General features: G+C 32.6%; 2 protein-coding genes across 2 annotated transcripts in view; one reads left to right on the plus strand and one right to left on the minus strand.

Moving 5' to 3' along the window:
• The window catches only part of LOC136027060 (beta-alanyl-bioamine nonribosomal peptide synthetase ebony-like), a gene marked incomplete in the record, with an annotated part of 131,305 nt that overhangs the window by 64,296 nt on the left and 45,281 nt on the right, over positions 1-21,728 (minus strand). The window contains 1 exon segment of the mRNA XM_065703988.1: positions 18,890-20,193. Coding sequence (XP_065560060.1) covers positions 18,890-19,934 — 1,045 coding nt within the window.
• LOC136027691 (uncharacterized) overlaps positions 1-21,728 on the plus strand; it is a 93,102-nt gene that overhangs the window by 9,469 nt on the left and 61,905 nt on the right. Inside the window, exon 2 of the mRNA XM_065705140.1 lies at positions 16,747-16,835. Within this exon, the coding sequence (XP_065561212.1) occupies positions 16,747-16,835 (89 nt within the window). The remainder of the gene's footprint in view (positions 1-16,746; positions 16,836-21,728) is intronic.

Raw genomic sequence — 21,728 nt, forward strand, 5'->3', positions numbered from 1 at the left:
ATCATCCTGTGGTGTTATATTTGAAAATAAATTTGTTATCTAACAATGAAATTGGTATGGTAATGAAATGGTAATGAAAATGGTATATTTTTGGAACATGAAATTAAAATGGTATGCGTATGCAGGCCGTGATTTTTGTTGTGATTAGAGATGAATAAAATATTTTCACGTGTTAGTCTGTTAGTAATCAGCAGTGTGATAACTAGTTTAGAATGGACAAAAAAGGGAAACAAAATACCTTTTTACAGAGAGCGGGTGTCTCTCCTCACTAGCTGAATGAGACTTAATGAAATCTTAACAAAGTAGGTAATGATGATTCCCTAAGGCCCACGAAGGAGCAATGAATACTTGCGTAAGCTATTCCTCTGACCGTGAGTGGTATTTATATATATATGAGTTCAATTATGAAGCAAAAACATTAAGCGGGTACTTGAATTAAAAAGAATATTCGGATAGTGTTTTGTAGTTTGCAGGAAACTATTAGTGGATGATGTTTGGAATTATTGACAGCGATCTTGTCACTATAGCTAAAGCGCATTATGGATTAATCTTTAAATATGTTTTATTATTGATGAACATAAAATTTAAAGAATTAGATATTCACCATTGGAACACAAACTATAATTTACATTATTAATCAACTAAATCATGTTGAAAGTTTTTAACAAACAGATTTGGCATGACCAATCAATAATGGCTTGTTGTAATACTGGATTTAGTCTCAACCTTTCCAAATCAAAATTGCTGCAGTGTGTGATTTTATGACGGGTAAATTTGTATTTATGAAGATGGATGTCACCAAGGATAACTTCTTGTTGAAGAAGTGTAAGGAGAATATCCACCTTTTAAATTTGGAAGACTTAGAATGCCCTGAGCACCGTCATAAAATATGAAATCCAGAAAATGAAGTCAGTTTAATTTGGAATAGATGATGAGCAACAAATCTATGGAAAGGTATCCATTAGAAATTCTAGGAACAATAGCATTAGTTGGTATCCTAGTTGATCGATGGGATTTTAGCTATATTGTGTTATTAAAAAAAACATTCTACTGATTTTTTATGTTCAATGATATTAATAGCATATGATATTCCATGTGACACTGTTAATTAAAAATGCTTCTATGCACTATGATGCTATGATTCTTTCTTTTCGAGCTTTGTTTCATGGCAACGGAACGTTTTTCTTCGTTAGCCATATTCATATATGGTTTTTTACTGTTTTTACTTCTATCCCCTGCGTCAGTTCTTAGCCAGTAAGATTGTGTGGTCTGTGCCATTTCCTGATCCCTGGCAAAGCCTACCCCATGTATCAGCTTGACCCAGAGTTTTTAAAGTTTAAGACATAATTTAAGACAAAATAATAGGAAAAGCAGATGTTATAGCAATTATAAAGCAAAAATATTCGTATAAATGCCATTAGTAAGGAGATTTTGCGTAAATTAATAAATTGAAGTACTTCCAGAACGATAATGATGGTTTGTATGTTCTGATTCTCATATACAAAACTTTTCTATCACTGGTCTAATAATATGAAGAATTCCTGTAGGGATATGCTTCTTTTCTCGAAGAATGCAAGGAATTCCTGTAGAGGCATTCTTCTTTTCTCAATCTTCTATCCTACTCTACATTATCTCTTCCTAGTTTTCTATACGTCCTTTTCCAAAAACTTAGTTGTGCTTCCGAGCTTTCATGGCATGGTAAGATTGTCCTTTCTTGGCCAATATGAAGAAGTGTTTCTCTCCCCTCTCAATGCCCCTCTCAATGTTCGTAATGAGTTTGGCTCATCTAACATTTTCCTCTAATCATTTGGAGTTCAAAATATATTGAAGTAACGTCTTCAGAATCGGTGACATTATGAAAAAGATCTTTACAGATGGTAAAATCACAGTAAAAATGTATTTCTATATGAATATTTCGATCCATACACAACGAGCTTTTTTCAAACCAAATTCGGTACTAGTTAGCAAGAAACTGATAAGAAATATCTCCAATCATAGACACTACTACCTCCCTCAAAGGGGGATGTACTTGAGTCTTATATAGGTAAATAGATTTTTTACCAAAGTTAGAAACGAATGATCTGATTTTTTCTAAAGTCAGACACGTCATTTGGAATTTTTAGGTTTTTTCACCAAAGTCAGTTTCAACTTTTTTCAAGTCTTTAATTGACATTGCATATACTTATAATAAGGAATTTGGTTGATATTTTACAGAACTTATACAGTTTTTTCAAGAGTCAAAAGTGAATCTTCAATCAAAGTATGAATATATATAATGAAACAGAACTCTCCAGTCATCTACTATTGTATGATTTCTAACAATAGTAATAAAATCGGCAATGTCTTAAGCAAGTCCGCCTGAAATATTCATGGTCAACAAGCTAGCTAACACTCAAGGCAAGACAAATTGTTTGACCAAGTGCTCATTAGTGCTCCATGTGCCTTAGGTTATGACCTTGTTTAGTAAAATGGGCTACTCACTCTCTGTGAGGAGGTGTTTTGTTTTGTTCCCTGTTCATTCATTTTGAACCATTACAGTGCTGACTATAAGCAAATTAACACGCAAAAAAATCTGTTCATCTTAAACAACAACAACAACGAAATCATGGCCTGGATACGTATACCATTTGCATTTCATACACCAAAAATATCAAAACTAGTTTAAAAAAAATAAGTTCAAAAACTCGAAGTCATAACCAAACCATTATCATCGTTGATAGTACTCCGTTGGAACAAAAAAAAATATTTTCAAATATAACACCACAGGAGGATTATTTCAAACCAATGAATTCAGTTTCATATAAGCCAATCACCTTGTAAGCTACTAATTTACTATTTAAGCAGACAATTGTCGTATCAAACTTTTATACCTTTGCTCAATGTTAAAAAGATTTGTTTCGTAATAGCGACAGTGGTGGTTCATTGATATCAATAGAATTTGTTACTCAACCAGTATGCAGGTTTACTGAGTTCATTGATCCTCATTTCTCTCACTTCTTTCTGAACCTTATTCGTTCAAAAAACAAATAACTGTAAAATTTACTTCATTAAAGAAGAAAAGACAGACTCATGTCCCTGTAAGAATGCATACCACATTATAACAAAAATATCGGACGAGCCTCTTCTTGGCTATTAAATTACGATTCCCATTAACTCTTCTTCGACATTTTCCTTATAAATTCTCCGAGATGATGTCACTTGAAGTGATTTCCTTCGACTTATTCTCAACGATATCATATATCTTGCAGACATACTAATCCAATCGAGAGCTAGCCAACATCCCCTTTGTAATTTCTACTAACTAGAATAAAGACGGCATAGTCCTTTTCGGTTATACCGACCACGATTTGGTGAAGTTTTCGCGTATCCAACCCGCACACTTTTCAGCACGCTGGACGTAATAGCGGAGCAAGCAGACGAAAGTGACTACATTTGGAGGCATTAACTGAAAGGCCTACTGTGAATAGTGCGGCTGAAAGCCGATAAAAGTTGGTAATTAGACTATGCTTTGTCCGGCTAAGAAGCAGAACATCATCAGCATATGCAACGTGACTAATGCCTAAATTATCATTGTAAAAAATTGACGGTTGAAGATGTTGGAGACACGAAGCTAAAACACATTTAAATATGCTCGGGGATAGCACGGCACTTTGCCTAACACCTTTTTAACAGGAATATACTCCCCTACAGTACCATTCCACTTCATCCTAACTGAAGAATTAGCATACCAATACTTAAGAACGGAAACAACAGAAGGGTTAACACCTGAGGCTGCTAGTGAAAACAAAGCATTTGAATGAATTACATTAACAAAAGCACTAGATATGTCAACAGTCAAACAATACAGGGGACTTTTTTGAGCAACAGCTTGTTTCATTAGCCAACCCAAAATATGGTGAGCTTTAACGCAGCCCATACCTTTTCTAAAACCAAGTTGGAAGGGTGTAAAATTGCACTTGGAGTTAATGGCCGGTAGCAGTACATCTTCAAATAGCTTACTAACAAAACAAGACACAGTGATAGGACGGTAGTTAGAGCAAGCGCTGGGGTCCTTACCCCTCTTGACTATCGGAGATATACAACCGGACAAAAAACCATCTGGCACAACGGACTGTGCCAAACACATCTGAAACAATACCAGCAAATGCTTCAGCAGTTCAGGACAATCATAAGCAAAAAACTTGAAGCAAAGACTATTACTATCGAGAGACTCAGACTTATTCACTTGCTTAAGAGCTCGGAGTATAACACCAGATTCAACCGATAACACTTGAAATTGGTTGATACGAATTGGGAGGATTGAGTTGACAAGCTTTGTAAAATGATTTTTGAGATTAATATTAAATGAAAGTAAAATTTTTTTCTAATGAAAAACGAAGTCACATAGCCGAAGAGACGAATTAGCCGAAGAGACAGGCTATCTACATACGGAGCCAGAACTTAGCTTTTTGTTTAGCCATCTTCAATTTAGGATCAACTTTCCAAAAGGGATTGCGAGTGCACGTTTGCACGCCCTCGGAGGGTACAGATTTTTTAGCGGCAGACTTTAGACAGAACACTATTTGCTAATAATACGAGTTGATATCTATCCGAGTTGAAGTTGTACATACAGATGTTTGCAATAAGTGGAAAGGCACTTTAATAGATGATAATAACTGGGACAGTGTCAATACATAAAGTGGAACATTGGTATTTTCCCAATTTAACTTTGAGAACCACTTAGGAGAGTCACGTTGCACAGAGCTCGCCATGGACCAAGATAGTTGGCACGTGATTGGTAAATGATCGTTGTCGATTTTAGAGTCGTCCACATGAACTATTGATGAAAGTAGAGTTGAATTTGACACAATTACATGATCAAGGTTGGAAGTAAGACCACCACGATTGTGAATATAAGTAAATAGAAGATCTTTCAACCTCCAAAAAAAGAAAGCCACTCATTTGCTTCTATGGACAAAAATCTTTAATCACAATGTTATCATTCTTAACTCAGTTACAAGTACATGTAATGTCATTTAAAGACGTGAAAAAAGATTGAAAAAATGCTTAAAGTCCAAAAAAACAAACTAAAAATTATCAGTACACACATTGTGTTTTTAAAATATAAAAAATCACCATTAACGTGCGTAAATCATTTTCATCTCGTATTTCAAAAATATTGAAATTATTTTTTTTTGTTATAAGTACTATTATAATGTATTAATTATTACTAATGTATTATTAAATGTATTGATGTATACAATGTATAATATTATAATGTTTGTTATAGTAATAGTAATCTTCTATATATATAAAAATAAGTTGTTTGTGGGTCTGTCGAGTGACGTCATGTCATCATGTCGTCATTTCGTCATGAAGTTAGTTGTCGTCATGTTTGTTATGACGATGACGTCATTAAAGGTATTTAAGAAAATTGTTCAAAGACAAACTTGCGGCTGATAGAGAAAATAAGAAAAGAAAGCGTGCCAAGGAATCACAAGAACGACAAAAAAAACAGGCTTTGGCTGATAGAGAATGTAAGAACAGAAAGCATGCCGAGAAATCACAATATATATATATATATATATATATATATATATATATAAAAATAAGTTGTCTGTGTGTGGATCTGTGGATCAGGTGACGTCATGTTTGTCCGCATATGACGTCTGAATTATTTCACACTAATACAAAAGAAGAAAAAAACTAAAAAAGGTAAAAACTACAAAAAAAACTAAAAAGAAAAAAAAACTAAAAAAGCTAAAAAACTAAAAAAAACTAAAAAAAGGTAAAAATCTAATAACTAAAAAAAAACTGAAAAAAATAAAAAAAGACAAAAACTACAAAAAAATAAAAACTAATAAAAAAACTAAAAAAGCTAAAAAACTAAAAAAACTAAAAAAAAGTAAAAAAAGGTAAAAAACTAAAAAAAACTAAAAACTAAAAAAGAAAAAAACTAAAAAAAGGAAAAAACTGAAAAATAAAAGAGAAAAAGAAAACTAAAAAAATATGAATAAATATATATAAAAATAAGTTGTTTGTGGGTTATGTCTGTCTGTCTGTCTGTCGAGTGACGTCGTGTTTGTCCGCATATGACGTCTGAATTATTTCACACTAATACAAAAGAAGAAAAAAAACTAAAAAAGGTAAAAACTACAAAAAAACTAAAAAGAAAAAAAACTAAAAAAGCTAAAAAACTAAAAAAAAAACTAAAAAAAGGTAAAAAACTAAAAACTAAAAAAAACTGAAAAAACTAAAAAAAGGCAAAAACTAAAAAAAAAACTAAAAACTAATAAAAAAACTAAAAAAGCTAAAAAACTAAAAAAACTAAAAAAACTAAAAAAAGGTAAAAAACAAAAAAAACTAAAAACTAAAAAAGAAAAAACTAAAAAAAAGGAAAAAACTGAAAAATAAGAGAAAAAGAAAACTAAAAAAATATTAATAAATATAAAAAATATAAATATAAATATAATATAAATTAGCAATCAACAAAGCACCGAGACACAAATGACGACCGGGACACAGGGAGTATAAATGACGACCAGGACATAAGTAAAAAAAAAACTAAAAAAACTAAAAAAATGGTAAAAACTACAAAATAACTAAAAACTAATAAAAAACTAAAAAATCTAAAAATCTAAATAAACTAAAAAAGAAAAAAAAGAAAAAAGGAAAAAAATAAAGGAGAAAAACAAAACTAAAAAACGAATGTATATACAGACCGGGACACCGGGATACAAATAACGACCGGGACACAGGGAATATAAATGACGACCGGGACACAGGGACACAACTACAATGGGGACGCCGGGGGGCACAGGGGGATATAAATGACGACCGGGACACCGGGAAACAAGGAATATAAATGACGCCCGGGACACTCAAAGAGAAATCACAGACTGGAACACCGGGACACAAATGACGACCGGGACACAGGGAATATAAATGACGACCGGGACACAGGGACATAACTACAAAGGGGACGCCGGGGTGCACAGGGAGATATATAAATGACGATGGCGACTCAGGGAATGGTCGATTAGCAATCACCATCAACAAAGCTCAAGGGCAATCATTAGAATCATGAGGTATAGATCTGAATACGGATTGTTTTCCCATGGACCATTATATGTTGCATTTTCAAGAGTCGGTAAACCTGAAAATCTATTTATATGCACAGACAATGGGACAGCAAAGAATGTTGTATATTCGCAAGTTTTACGTAGTTAAAACCATATATCTATATATATAAAAATAAGTTGTCTGTCCGTTACGCCAGATTATTTCTTCTATATATATGAAAGAAAACAGACTAGAATGTAAAAACTGGAAATTGCATTAATATTTCGAAATATCTTGACAATAGATTAAAGTAATTCGAAAAAAGAAAAATGATAAAAAACTAAAAAAAACTAAAAAGAAAAAACTAAAAAAAAATTAAAAATTAAAAAAATTAAAAAAAGAAAAAACTTAAAAAAACGTAAGAAAATAAAAAAGATAAAAAATGAAAAAAAACTAAAAAAAGCTAAAAACTAAAAAAAAATGAAAAACTAAAAAAAAAACTGGGAATTGCACAAATATTTCAATATATTTTGACAATAGATTAATATAATTCGAAAACCTTAAAACAGATACTCCAAATTTTGAGGTTTAATATAAATTGTTGGAGCTTTAGCATGCTTGGCACGTAAAGATTTTTCCAAGTGTCAATGTTAGAATGAACATTGACAAATTGAAGAAAACAAATCAATAAAAAGAAGAAACTAAAAAAAAGAAAAAACTAAAAAAAAAAAAAAATAAAGAAGAAACTGTATCTATATATATAAAAATCTATATATATAAAAATAAGTTGTCTGTCTTTTATGTCTGTTACACTATGTCTGTTACGCCAGATTATATCTTATCTTCTATCTATATATATAAAAATAAGTTGTCTGTCTGTGGATCTGTGGATCAGGTGACGTCATGTTTCTGTGTCGGCTGACGTCATGAAGTTAGTTGTCGTCATTTTTGCTATGACGGTGACGTCATTAACGGTATTTAAGACATTTGTTCACGGAAAAATGTTTAACTGTAAAATGACTGAAGAACCTACAATGGCAACAGCCGAGGAAGCTGCTCAAAGACTTTATGCCAAAAAACTTGCTGCTGATAGAGAAAGTAAGAAAAGAAAGTGTTCCGAGGAATCACAAGAACAGCAAGAAAACAGGCTTGCAGCTGATAGAGAAAGTAAGAAAAGAAAGCGTGCCGGGGAATCACAAGAACAGCAAGAAAACAGGCTTGCGGCTAAAGAACGCAAAACCGCGCAGTTAGATGAAAATCCACCTGGACAGCGAGAGTCAAAACATATCAAAACTGAAAATGATAGCGATGATGATTGGGTTTGGGATTTTGACTTGGATAAGGTCATCAATGCCTACCAGATTTAAGTTAAAAAAACAAAGGTTCGTCGATATGTACTTCATAGTGACGCTGAAAAATAAAGAAGAAAAAGAAAACTGAAAAAAGAAAAAAGAAAAAAGGTAAAAAACTAAAAAAAAACTAAAAAGAAAAAACACTCAAAGAGAAATTACAGACCGGGACACAAATGACGACCGAGACAGAGGGAATATAAGTGACGACCGGGAACCTCAAAGAGAAATTACAGACTGGGACACCCGGACACAAATCACGACCGGGACACAGGGAATATAAATAACGACCGGGACACAGGGACACAACTACAACGGGGACGCCGGGGGCACAGGCGGGATATATAAATGATGACCGGGACACAGGGATTGTTCGAATAGAAATTACAGACCGAGACACCGGGACACAAATGACGACCGGGACACCGGGACACAGGGAATATAAATGACGACTGGGACACTCAAAGAGAAATTACAAACTGGGACACCGGGACACAAATGACGACCGGGACACAGGGAATATAAATGACGACCGGGACACAGGGACACATCATTAGAATAATAAGGTATAGATCTGAATACGGATTGTTTTTCCCATGGACAATTATATGTTGCATGTTCAAGAGTCAGTAAACCTGACAATCTATTTATATGCACAGACAATGGGACAGCGAAGAATGTTGTATATTCGCATGTTTTACGTAGTTAAAAACATATATTTATATCTATCTCTATTCACAGGTGGGACACAGGGACACAACTACAATGGCGCGTAACTAATATAGCGCGTAACGACTTACGCGCGCGGGGGGGCTTGGGGCCCCCCCCCAATATATATATATATATATATATATATATATATATATATATATATATATATATATATATATATATATATATATATGTATATATATATATATATATATATATATATATATATATATATATATATATATATACATATACATATATATATATCTATATATATAAAAATAAGTTGTCTGTCTGTCTGTGGATGGATCAGGTGACGTCACCTGAAAAAACTGGATCAGGTGACGTCAAAACTGAAAAAACTAAAAAAAGGCAAAAACTACAAAAAAAAACAAAAAACTAATAAAAAAAATAAAAAAGCTAAAAAACTAAAAAAACTAAAAAAAGGCAAAAACTACAAAAAAAACTAAAAACTAATAAAAAAGCTAAAAAACTAAAAAAACTAAAAAAAGGCAAAAACTACAAAAAAAACTAAAAACTAATAAAAAAAATAAAAAAGCTAAAAAACTAAAAAAACTAAAAAAACTAAAAAAAGGTAAAAAACGAAAAAAACTAAAAACTAAAAAAAACTAAAAAAAAAGGAAAAAACTGAAAAATAAGCTAAAATAAAGGTAAAAACCAATAAAAAACTAAAAAAAAACTGAAAAAACTAAAAAAAGGCAAAAACTACAAAAAAAACTAAAAACTAATAAAAAAAGTAAAAAAGCTAAAAAACTAAAAAAACTAAAAAAACTAAAAAAAGGTAAAAAACTAAAAAAAATAAAAAATAAAAAAAAACTAAAAAAAAGGAAAAAACTGAAAAATAAGCTAAAATAAAGGTAAAAACCAATAAAAAACTAAAAAGAAAAAAAGGAAAAAACTAAAAAAAAATTTCATCTAAAAAACTAAAAAAAACTAAAAAAGGTAAAAACTAAAAGAACTAAAAAAGAAAAAAATAAATGACGAAACTCAAAGAGAAAGCGACCAGGACAATAGGAATGTTCGATTAGCAATCAACAAAGCACCGGGACACAGGGAGTATAAATGACGACCAGGACATAAGTAAAAAAAAAACTAACAAAACTAAAAAGAAGGTAAAAACTACAAAAAAACTAAAAAAAGGCAAAAACTACAAAAGAAACTAAAAACTAATAAAAAAGCTAAAAAACTAAAAAAACTAAAAAAAGGCAAAAACTACAAAAAAAACTAAAAACTAATAAAAAAAATAAAAAAGCTAAAAAACTAAAAAAACTAAAAAAAGGTAAAAAACTAAAAAAACTAAAAAGAAAAAAAGGAAAAAACTAAAAAAAATTTTCATCTAAAAAACTAAAAAAAACTAAAAAAGGTAAAAACTAAAAGAACTAAAAAAGAAAAAAATAAATGACGACACTCAAAGAGAAAGCGACCAGGACAAAAGGAATGTTCGATTAGCAATCAACAAAGCACCGGGGCACAGGGAGTATAAATGACGACCAGGACATAAGTAAAAAAAAAACTAACAAAACTAAAAAGAAGGTAAAAACTACAAAAAAAAAAGGAAAAAAAAACTAAAACTAATGAAAAAACTAAAAAATCTAAAAATCTAAATAAACTAAAAAAGAAAAAAAAAGGAAAAAAATAAAGGAGAAAAACAAAACTAAAAAACGAATGTATATACAGACCGGGACACCGGGATACAAATGACGACCGGGACACAGGGAACATAAATGACGACCGGGACACAGGGACACAACTACAACGGGGACACCGGGGGAAACAGGGGGATATAAATGACGACCGGGACACCGGGACAGGGAATGGTCGATTAGCAATCACCATCATCAAAGCTCAAGGGCAATCATTAGAATCATGAGGTATAGATCTGAATACAGATTGTTTTCCCATGGAACATTATATGTTGCATGTTCAAGAGTCGGTAAACCTGACAATCTATTTATATGCAAAGACAATGGGACAGCAAAGAATGTTGTATATTCGCAAGTTTTACGTAGTTAAAACCATATATATATATATATATATATATATATATATATATATATATATATATATATATATATATATATATATATATATATATATATATATATATCTATATTCACAGGTGGGACATAGGGACACAACTACAATGGCGCGTAACTATTATGGCGCGTAACGACTTACGCGCGCGGGGGGGCTTGGGGGGGGCGCGAAGCGCCCCCACCAACTAGGTGTTGGGGTGGCGCGAAGCGCCACCCCAACAGCTAGTATATATATATATATATATATATATATATATATATATGTATATATATATATATATATATATATATATATATATATATATATATATGTATATATATATATATATATATATATATATATATATATATATATATATATATATATATATATATATATATATATATATCACAGGTGGGACATAGGGACACAACTACAATGGCGCGTAACTAATATGGCGCGTAACGACTTACGCGCGCGGGGGGGCTTGGGGGGGGCGCGAAGCGCCCCCACCAACTAGGTGTTGGGGTGGCGCGAAGCGCCACCCCAACAGCTAGTATATATATATATATATATATATATATATATATATATATATATATATATATATATATACTATATATATATACTATATGTATATATATAATCTAAATATATAAAAATAAGTTGTATGTGTGTTATGTCTGTCTGTCTGTCTGTCCGCATATGACGTCTGAATTATTTCATCATATACCAATTCAAAAACGAATGTATTCAAGCCCGAAGTAGCTGAGTTGGTAACGCGTTATGTTCGCGTTATGTTCCAGGTTCTAGATCCGAGAGGTTGCTGGTTCGAACCTTGGCTAGGTAAAAACTGCAAAAAAATAAAAATAAAAAAAACTAAATATACCAGAAAAGAAAAAAAGAAAAAAAAGGAAAAATCTGAAAAATAAAGGAGAAAAACATAAAAATAAGTTGTATGTGTGTTATGTCTGTCTGTCTGTCTGTCCGCATATAACGTCTGAATTATGAATTATTTTATCATATACCAATTCAAAAACGAATGTATTCAAGCCCGAAGTAGCTGAGTTGGTAGCGCGTTAATTTTCAGGCTCTAGGTCCGAGAGTTTGCAGGTTCGAACCTTGGCTAGGTAAAAACTACAAAAAAAACTAAAAAGGAAAAACTTAAAAACTAAAAAAAAATAAAAAATTGAAAATAAACGTACACTACAAAAGAAAATAAAAAGAAAAAAAACTAAAAACTAATAAAAAACTAAAAAAGCTAAAAAACTAAAAAAACTAAAAATAAAAATAAATAAAAAAGGAAAAAACTGAAAAATAAAGGAGAAAAACAAAACTAAAAAAAAAATAAAAATAAAAATAAAAAAAAACTAAAAAGGTAAAAACTACAAAAAAAACTAAAAAGAAAAGAGAAAAAAACTAAAAAAAAGGTAAAAACCAAAAAAAAAATAAAAAGGAAAAAAGGGAAAAAACACAAAAATTTATTTCATCATATACCAATTCAAAAACGAATGTATATACAGACCGGGACACCGGGACACAGGTCACCATCAACAAAGCTCAAGGGCAATCATTAGAATCATGAGGTATAACTAAAATAATTAAAAAAAGGTAAAAAAACTAAAAAACTAAAGAAAGACCAATTCAAAAACGAATGTATATACAGACCGGGACATATGGACGCAAATGACGACCGGGACACAGGGAATATAAATGACGACCGGGGCACTCAAAGAGAAATTACAGACTGGGACACCGGGACACAAATGACGACCGGAACACAGGGAATATAAATGACGACCGGGACACAGGGACACAACTACAACGGGGACGCTGGGGGACACAGGGGGATATATAAATAACGACGGCGACACAGGGAATGTTCGATTAGCAATCACAATCAACAAAGCTCAAGGGCAATCATTAGAATCATGAGGTATAGATCTGAATACGGATTGTTTTTCCCATGGACAATTATATGTTGTATGTTGAAGAGTTGGTAAATCTGACAATCTATTTATATGCACAGACAATGGGAAAGCGAAGAATGTTGTATATTCGCAAGTTTTTCGTATTTAAAAACATATATATATATATATATATATATATATATATATATATATATATATATATATATATATATATATATATATATATATATATATATATATATATATATATATCACAGGTGGGACACAGGGACACAACTACAATGGCGCGTAACTAATATGGCGCGTAACGACTTACGCGCGCGGGGGGCTTGGGGGGTGGCGCAAAGCACCACCCCAACAGCTAGTATTATTATATAAGTTAAAAACAAGTAAAAAATGTCACTACAAATATTATTTTTCTAAGAGAAGAAATCCATACTAGAATACTTGCATCATTTTATATCGTATCTCAAGGATATCACAAGTGAATATATTTTGTTAAAAAAAAGTTGAAAAGAAAAAACAATGGAAGAATCTCTAAGTTAAAAAAAAATAAGTAAAGCAGTGTCACTACAAATATCAGATTTCTGAAAGAAAAATACCGACTGAAATACGCATATAATTTTCAATCCGTATTTTGAACATATGAAATGTGAATTTCTTTTGTTATACGTATATATGATAATATTTTAAGACATGAAAAATGTATAAAAATCTCTAAGTTAAAAAAATGTTCAGAATAAAAAAAATTAATATTTAACTCAAGGACCAACTTCGCAAGCCTCCCGAAGGCAGTGTTTAGGCTCTTTTTAGTTTTGTTATTGCTCTTTATCCTCCTTCCGAAGGTTCGGGTTCAGAAATGATCGATGGACTGGATTAAAATTTTTAAAAATAGTTAGCTGGAAGGGGTGTTTTGTTAACTAAAGATGAAATGTGATATACAAAAACACATCAGTCAATGACATAGCAACTTCATGAAACCTATTGCTTCGAATGGAAAAACATAAGAATATTATTTACTTGTTGGTTCAGTTGACTAACGCATCGTTCTTTTTCCATAGGAAATCTAGGGTCTCAAGTTCAATTCCTACCCATACAAATAATTCATAAAGTCAATGGAACTACTGAGCGTCTAAAAATAGGTGGAAGATATCGTTGTAAAAGAAAAACGTTTTGCCATCTATAACTATAGTAAAAATTTTACCATTGAGGATTCTTGTTGGGTAGATGGCAGCACTGGAAGAATCACCGTTAAACCTTATTTGTGATCTTAAACCACTAAAGAAGAAAAGAGTAGTAACTCTGGAAGTGGTCGGACGCTTTAATAGGATACTACTTACTTCATTGAATTGTTAATTCATAAGGTGATATGCTAGGATTTTTGTCAATTTACTTCTAAGAACAATTTATCAGCATTGGCGATAGCATTCCGAGTACCTTTGCGAATGGTCCACAAGCTACTCAAGGCTAGAGACGTTAGTTACGTAAGTGCTCATTGGTCCTTCAAGTGCCTTAAGGAATGACCTTGACAAGTGAGGGGTTACTTGCTTTCCATGAAAGTGTTATAGGACCCTTATAAGTACTATCTCACCCTCTACTAACACCTGCTAATATCAGAAAATGAAGAATAAGTTACGCTATATGTACGCTATATGTATTACACAGTATACATATCTAGACAGTAGGATCATCTCCTATATCAACCATTAGACAAAGCCAGACCGCGATGCAGCTCCTCTGGAGAACATCTAAACCAATAGAATAATAAGTGACATTAGATTTTTTCATGGGTAGGCACGTTGTGGCATCCGTATTCGCAGCCTGGAGAACAGAAAAAGAAATAAGACGAATCGAGCGTTTAGGGGGTAAGGAAGAATGCAATACGTAGAAGAGATAAAAAAGAAAAAGGAAGATAATTGGTCTGGCTGTACTTATACAAAAGAGAAAGATAACATTGGTTTAAGAATGGAAAGGAAAAAAAGAATGTATATATAAGGATAAGCAAGATAAAAATAAGTTTTATTCGAACAGTGTCATAACGTGATTAAATTTGATTAGGAATTTTGGCACTTTACAGTGATATTTCAGTTCCATAGTTTTGTCAATTTTTTCTCAAAGAGAAATTATTCGGTCGGCATGAATACAGAGAAGCAGCTAAATTAGATTTAGTCACTTTCTTTTTTCACATATGTTTTTTTATATTGGTTTGATTATTATTCTCTGTAGTTCCTAGGATTTCATTAAAAAGATAATCAAAAAAAAAAAATAAAAAAAACCTCAACCTCCTCTCTTTCTCCAAAAAAGAAAATCCTAGAAATGCGCATGATTAAAATCATTTGTTTTCGGATTCGCAAAAGTCTTTTTCTATGTCATATTAAAGCTTAATAATCCAGCTACAGCAAATTATGCCGGCAAGGGCCAGTAGTGGATATAATGAGGGGCCATACCCCCTCTCTCTGGCTCCAAATATTCCCTGGACAAAATAAAGTTTGATTAGCAGCAGGCAAAAAACGTGGTAACTAGAATGGTTAAATAATTTTAAATAATCTTAACACAATTCTGAAACATTCCAAGTTTTATGCCAAACTTGCACGTAACCGAAAAATGGAAAGATAATGAAAAGAATCGTGACGTTTAACTAAATGAGTCATAAAATTATGATTTCTGATGAAGAGTTTTACGTAATTTGCAAGTTCGTGGCAGAATATTACAACAATTATAACAAAAAGCTTTACCTTATATTCTTCTTATAATACAAATACGATTTGTTTGATGTTCTTTAATTTTCTTAAAACTCACTAGGAATTTCACGACGAACAGTTCATAACAGATGTTTTGGTATTTTCATGGAAAGGACAATTCCACTAGTTGTTAGAAGAAAAACAAAGGTCCTACATGGAATTTCGAAGGACATATTTATGATCCAAGAAAGAGTAAATAAGATGAAAAATTCAAGGGAATGTTTTTCCTTGCCAAGAAGAAAAAGTTTTCATGATCCATCGTGCAACATTACTATACAAAACTACAGATTATTGTGAAAAATAATCAATCATATTTACTAAAACTATTAGATTGCTCCTTCGTAGTAAAACATTTTGGAGCGAATTTCAATTAGTCCCATCACTTTCTTGGATATGTCTCCTGCTATTTCTGAAATTCTGGCTGTTTCCTTGTTGCGGCCTGATCAAAAGATAAGACTAGAAATTTACGTATTTGCTAAAATCTAATCCAAATCCATCTTTTAGAAATCCTGGATTCTCCACTCAGTCAATTCATAAGCCATACCTGTAAGATGGGACAGTAGCGAACCACTTCGCCGGATTATCCCCTTTTTTTCTGCTTTCGCGATGATAAATAATATAGGATCGCACCATTTTTTAAAATTGGTTCCGCTACTGAGAAATATACAATGAATCGCTTAAACAAAGGAACTGAATGGAGCTTTTACACACGCCAAGAGACTTGTTGACAAATATTTTTATTTTGATCGTACTGTCTAGATATGTGTACTGTGATGCAAACAAAAAATCTAATGTTTTCAAAAATGAAAAACATTTATAAATATACACAGAGAATAAAAAGGGACAGTAATTGTGGAATTTGGTACACCTTCAGGGATTTGTAAATAGGCTGTGTTTATAGTTGAGTACACTTGATTAATGTTGTTATTCCCCTAGTTGTGCATAGTGTTTAAGTTGAAAAAGTTGCTGGAGAAGGAATTTTTATTATCCTTTACGGATTACATCTGGGAAAGTAAGTGCACTGGGTAAGTTGGATAAGTAATGCTCAAACGTACTATAAAGGCTCAGAGAAGACATCGATGGTCTTTCCACGGCAAGGTATTATTCCATGGCACAATTACGTGTATATCTGAACCTTTTTGGCAACTGACAAACTACGAAGCTAATAAGCCTCGGTACAGGGGCGTCGTTTAGGGGGAAGCAAGGGGGCAGCTGCCCCCTCCGGTAATGTGAATAATGTGAATAAAAATTATTATAGATCGCATGCTCCTTGACCATCCAAATATGGTCCCCTCTTACCCACAATAAAATGCTGGAAATTCACCCCTACCTCGTTATAATATAATAATATGAAGGGAACAGAAACCTAAATTTAAAATATACAAGTTTCAGATAATGAAATATATTGTTAAGAACCAAATAAACATACTAAAGGTAGTAAGTTTTGACCCTCCAACTTTCCACATTTTCAAAAATTCATTCAAACAATTCCATCGCATGTAAACACTAATATATACAGCAAATAGTAAACAATATCACAGCAAACAAGGAGATCTTTCTGTGACACCATATCACAGTACATTTTAATAACATTATAAGCGACAATGGTAATTTATAAGTAACATTTGGATATTCAACTCTGCGTCGAAAGATAAACATCATTCCTTAGTTTCCCACATTTCAGTGATCCAAAATACTATTAATGAATTTTTAACTTATTTTGCAATTATATGGCCATGTAAACAGGTTTTATTAACTTTCGTCAGACTTGCTTGATATAAGGACTCCGAGTTTGATAAATAACCGATGTTGGATCTACAAGATGCAAAACAATGCTCTCAACTCTCCTTATGTAGTCTTTGTAGTGCTTTACTCAAGATACAAGGGTATATCTGACACTTTATGTCAAAAATTTGTCAAAAAATGCCACTTGTGAGCTCTTCTTTATTAATCATGTGGTTACAGTTACATCCTATTATAAATATAAATCACATTGTAAGATAAGAAACGTTTCGTCCGATTTCCCTTCCATATTCTCCATATGTAACAGTTACTACTGTCACAATTGAATCTCACCCCCATCCTATCCTGGGTAACTAGATATAGCACCTATGTACACATGTTTTCTGATTTTCTTTTCTAAGTTGGTATCATTTTGAGTTCTGAGCGAGCTATCAATGAAAAATACAATTAAAAAATAATGCGGAACCAGACAAAAAATAAGTGAAGTTGTGACTATACCCTAGGGCTATAGCCGGGCGTTAGGGGCAAGTTGTGGGAGAGGATTGCGATGGTGAGGATTTTTACATTTGGTAAGAGCGTTGACTGGGGAATCGAAGAATATCTATTTTTCACTATCTAATCACTGTGCTACAACAGAACTCACTTGTCCCAATTGCATAGGCGTATTTACTTCATAAGAGTTGGGAGGTGCTCCTAAAATTTTGGATGAATATGTTTAAGTTTTTTTTAATTGTGCATTCAGAAAATCAAATTCTACCCTTTGAAGAATGGATCTGTATGTACAATCCAAATGATTCTGTAGTATCTCTTAGACCTGGTTTAGCTGGGACGTTTTACATAATTGTGGATTATTATCCTTGAAGGGGGTGAATGCAGTTGGGACTACCCGAACAGTAGATGGGTAGTCGAGAAAATGGGAAGTATAGGCAAAAAGTGATTTGCCTATATTGATGGCATTGAATAATATAGGCAAACAAACATCACAAATCTATAGCCCTGTGTTTAATATATATATATTATAATACATATATTAATAATGAACCACCATATAAAAAGGGCGTCTGGGTCCGATACTGCAGTAATCAGGTGTTTATCCTAGACTTCACTCTGAACAGTCAGATAAACAAAAGTTTCTATTACATTTTACACCATACGGTTAATCCTGCTTCAATGATAAGGAAAAATTTACAAAATATAGCTAGAAACTTTTATAAATTTGGTAATTTGTTATAGGAAAAACTCAGTTTAAAAAATTTAAATTTGTAATTTGTGATTCTTAGGGACGGAGCAGGCAATATTGCACCTAAAATTAACTACTAAATAAGCCATCACTTACCAATGGGTACCTTCCTGGCGACAAGAGATCCACTCGCTTCTTCCCAAGACTTCATAGTCAAATATGTTACATCGCCCATGACTTCCGTACTACCATAAAAATTACAAAGCGTGTATTTACTTGGGAACATATTGAAAAAGTCTTTTACTAATTCCAAGCTTAAAGTTTCTCCACTGCATACCCAGAAGCTCAATTTTTCAAGTGCTGAAGAATCCTCTAAAACAGCTAAAATATTTCTAAGGAGTGTTGGTACAAGGACAATCCTTGACACCGAATGCTTTTGCAAGATTGAAACAAGCTCCTCTGGGTCTTTTACTACTTCTTTTGGTATAATAACCACTGGTATCGCTTTTAGAAGCGGTGCAAAAATTTCGGAAACTGAATCAACAAATGTCAATGCAGTCTTAAAGCAGCAAACATCATCGCATTTATATGGAAAAACTCGCCACTGCCAAGCCAACCTAGCAATAATTGCCCTGAATGGAATTCGGACTCCTTTTGGAGTGCCAGTACTTCCTGATGTGTATAAAACAATGCCAGTTTGATCTTCACGGATGCCAGTATCTGTTTTGGTAGTCTTGTTGGTATTGCCGTCTAAGTCAATTTCGACTACTGTAATTTGCAAACTTTCTGCAACAGATGATAATGCTGGTTGATCGCCGGTTTTTAAAATACAAAAAGGTTGAGAGTCATTCAAAATATGAGATATTCTCGTTTCGGGGAAGCTTGGCTCTATCGGTACGTACGCTGAACCTGATTTCCAAATCCCGATCAAAGTTGCGATCAGATCAACAGAAGGGGGAAAACTTACAGCAACTAACCAATCATTGTCAGAATTTGGCTTTTTACTTAACTTTAGTACAGACAAAACACTTGCAACTTTGTCTGCTCTGTTGCACAAATCACTATAAGAAAACTCTTCACCAGCAAAAATCAAAGCAGTCTTTTCCGAATTTCTCCTCGCGGTCTCTTCAAAAATATCAATTACACTACCATAATCCAAAAACTGTGAATCAAAGCCATGTAATATTGTTATCTCATCCATGTTTGCATAGAACTGAGCTAGGAGATCAACAATATTTCTGTTTTTGTAGTCTGTCACAGGAAATTCGTTTAATTCTAATTACGAAGAAATTTGACACTTGAAACAATCATGATGATTGGATCTAAGCACTGACTCTCCAAAGGTGCAGACACGTTCTATGGGACTGACGTAATTTGAAACCAAAATTTGTATGTTTTTCTCTTCCAGTTTTATCTTCTATTCAAACCAGATATTGACGCATTCATGATAGTGCTAAAACCTACAATAAAAATATCTAGATTTTAATTTTCATACAAAACTAATGAAAACTCCTCTTACACTATATCGCACTAGCATGCAGCGTTTGGCCTTACTCTTTCAAAATCTGGAAATTCGTCTAATGAGTTCTTATATTTTTCATCTCCCTGCAATGTTAGCTCTATCTTTATGCATTTCCAAAGGGCCTGCAATTACTAGTTATTAGCTTTATTTTTCTGATATTTGGCCACACGAAATGAAATAAAATCCAACACTCATTTTTATTTCTTCGAAGCATAAGCTCGTCAGGGAGCCCTTTAGAGAAACTGAACTAAAAACGCAACACATTGTTTTTTTCACGATTAGGCTTTCTTTTTAATTATATTTAACTGTTCCTTATCTTCTTCTTTTCTAGACCATTGGCGTAATTTCGTCAAGATCCTGGGGGTTGGGGGCAAGTTGGGGCCAATTTTCCTATACTGAAAAAGTTTTATATTTGAAAATTGAAAGGTTTTCCCCAAAGTTAAAATGACAGTGAAAAATAAAAAATGAACCCTAATGTGGACCCTTATTTTTAATCTGAACCCTAATTTGGAGTCTGAAGTCCCTATCTGCAAAAATATGGAATTCTTAATTTTTTGCCCGAAGAAAGATCACGCATGCGTGATTATTTGCTTTTTTTGTTTTTTTTTCTCAAGGGGGGACCATATCAAACCATTGATCCTAAGAGGTAGGGAGAGGGCTCATTAAAATGAATATTAAAAGTTCTAGTGTCCTTTACAATTGATCAAAAAGATTGGAAGACATCTCACTTTATTAACACGTCTCTTTTTCCCAAAATTAAATAATAAAAAAACAAGTTTTTTTAAATGAAAGTAAGGAGCGACATAAAAACTTAAAACGAACAGAAATTACTCGGTATATGAAAGGGGCTTTTCTTCCTCAACGCCTCCCTCTGTACGTTAAAGTTTGACTCTTTCTCTTAGCTCAACTTTTTAAAAAAGGAAAAAACTTTAGCGTATAGAGCGGGGCGTTGAGGAAGAAAAGCCCCTTTCATATACGGAATAATTTATCTTCGTTTTAAGTTTTAATGTCGCTCCTTACTTTCATTTAAAAAACTTGTTTTTTTTTTATTTAATTTCTGGACATTTTTTAACTCATGCATGTTTTGATCTTGGCTCTCCGCACATAAATAATTAAAACAAAATTTGCATATTAATTTTCTTTTTGGCTAAATGGCTTTCTCATAGTTTTAATCGGAAGATTTTGAGAAAAAGGGAGAGAGGGAGGAAGCCTAGCTGCCCTCTAATTTTTTGATTACTTAAAAAGGCAATTAGAACTTTTAATTGTTTTACGAACATTTTCATTAGTAAAAAATATTCATAATTTACGAATTAACTTACGTAACGAACTTCTATGTTCGTATATTTTTATTGCGTATATGAGGGAGTTCACTCCTCGTCGATACCTGGCTCTTTACACTAAAGCTTAAATTCTGTCCCAATTCCTTAAGAATGACCCTTGAATCACAAAGGCCGTAGAATAAATAGCTGAAAT

This window comes from Artemia franciscana, chromosome 5 (assembly GCF_032884065.1).
Source record: "Artemia franciscana chromosome 5, ASM3288406v1, whole genome shotgun sequence".
In the NCBI taxonomy this organism is placed as follows: domain Eukaryota; kingdom Metazoa; phylum Arthropoda; class Branchiopoda; order Anostraca; family Artemiidae; genus Artemia; species Artemia franciscana.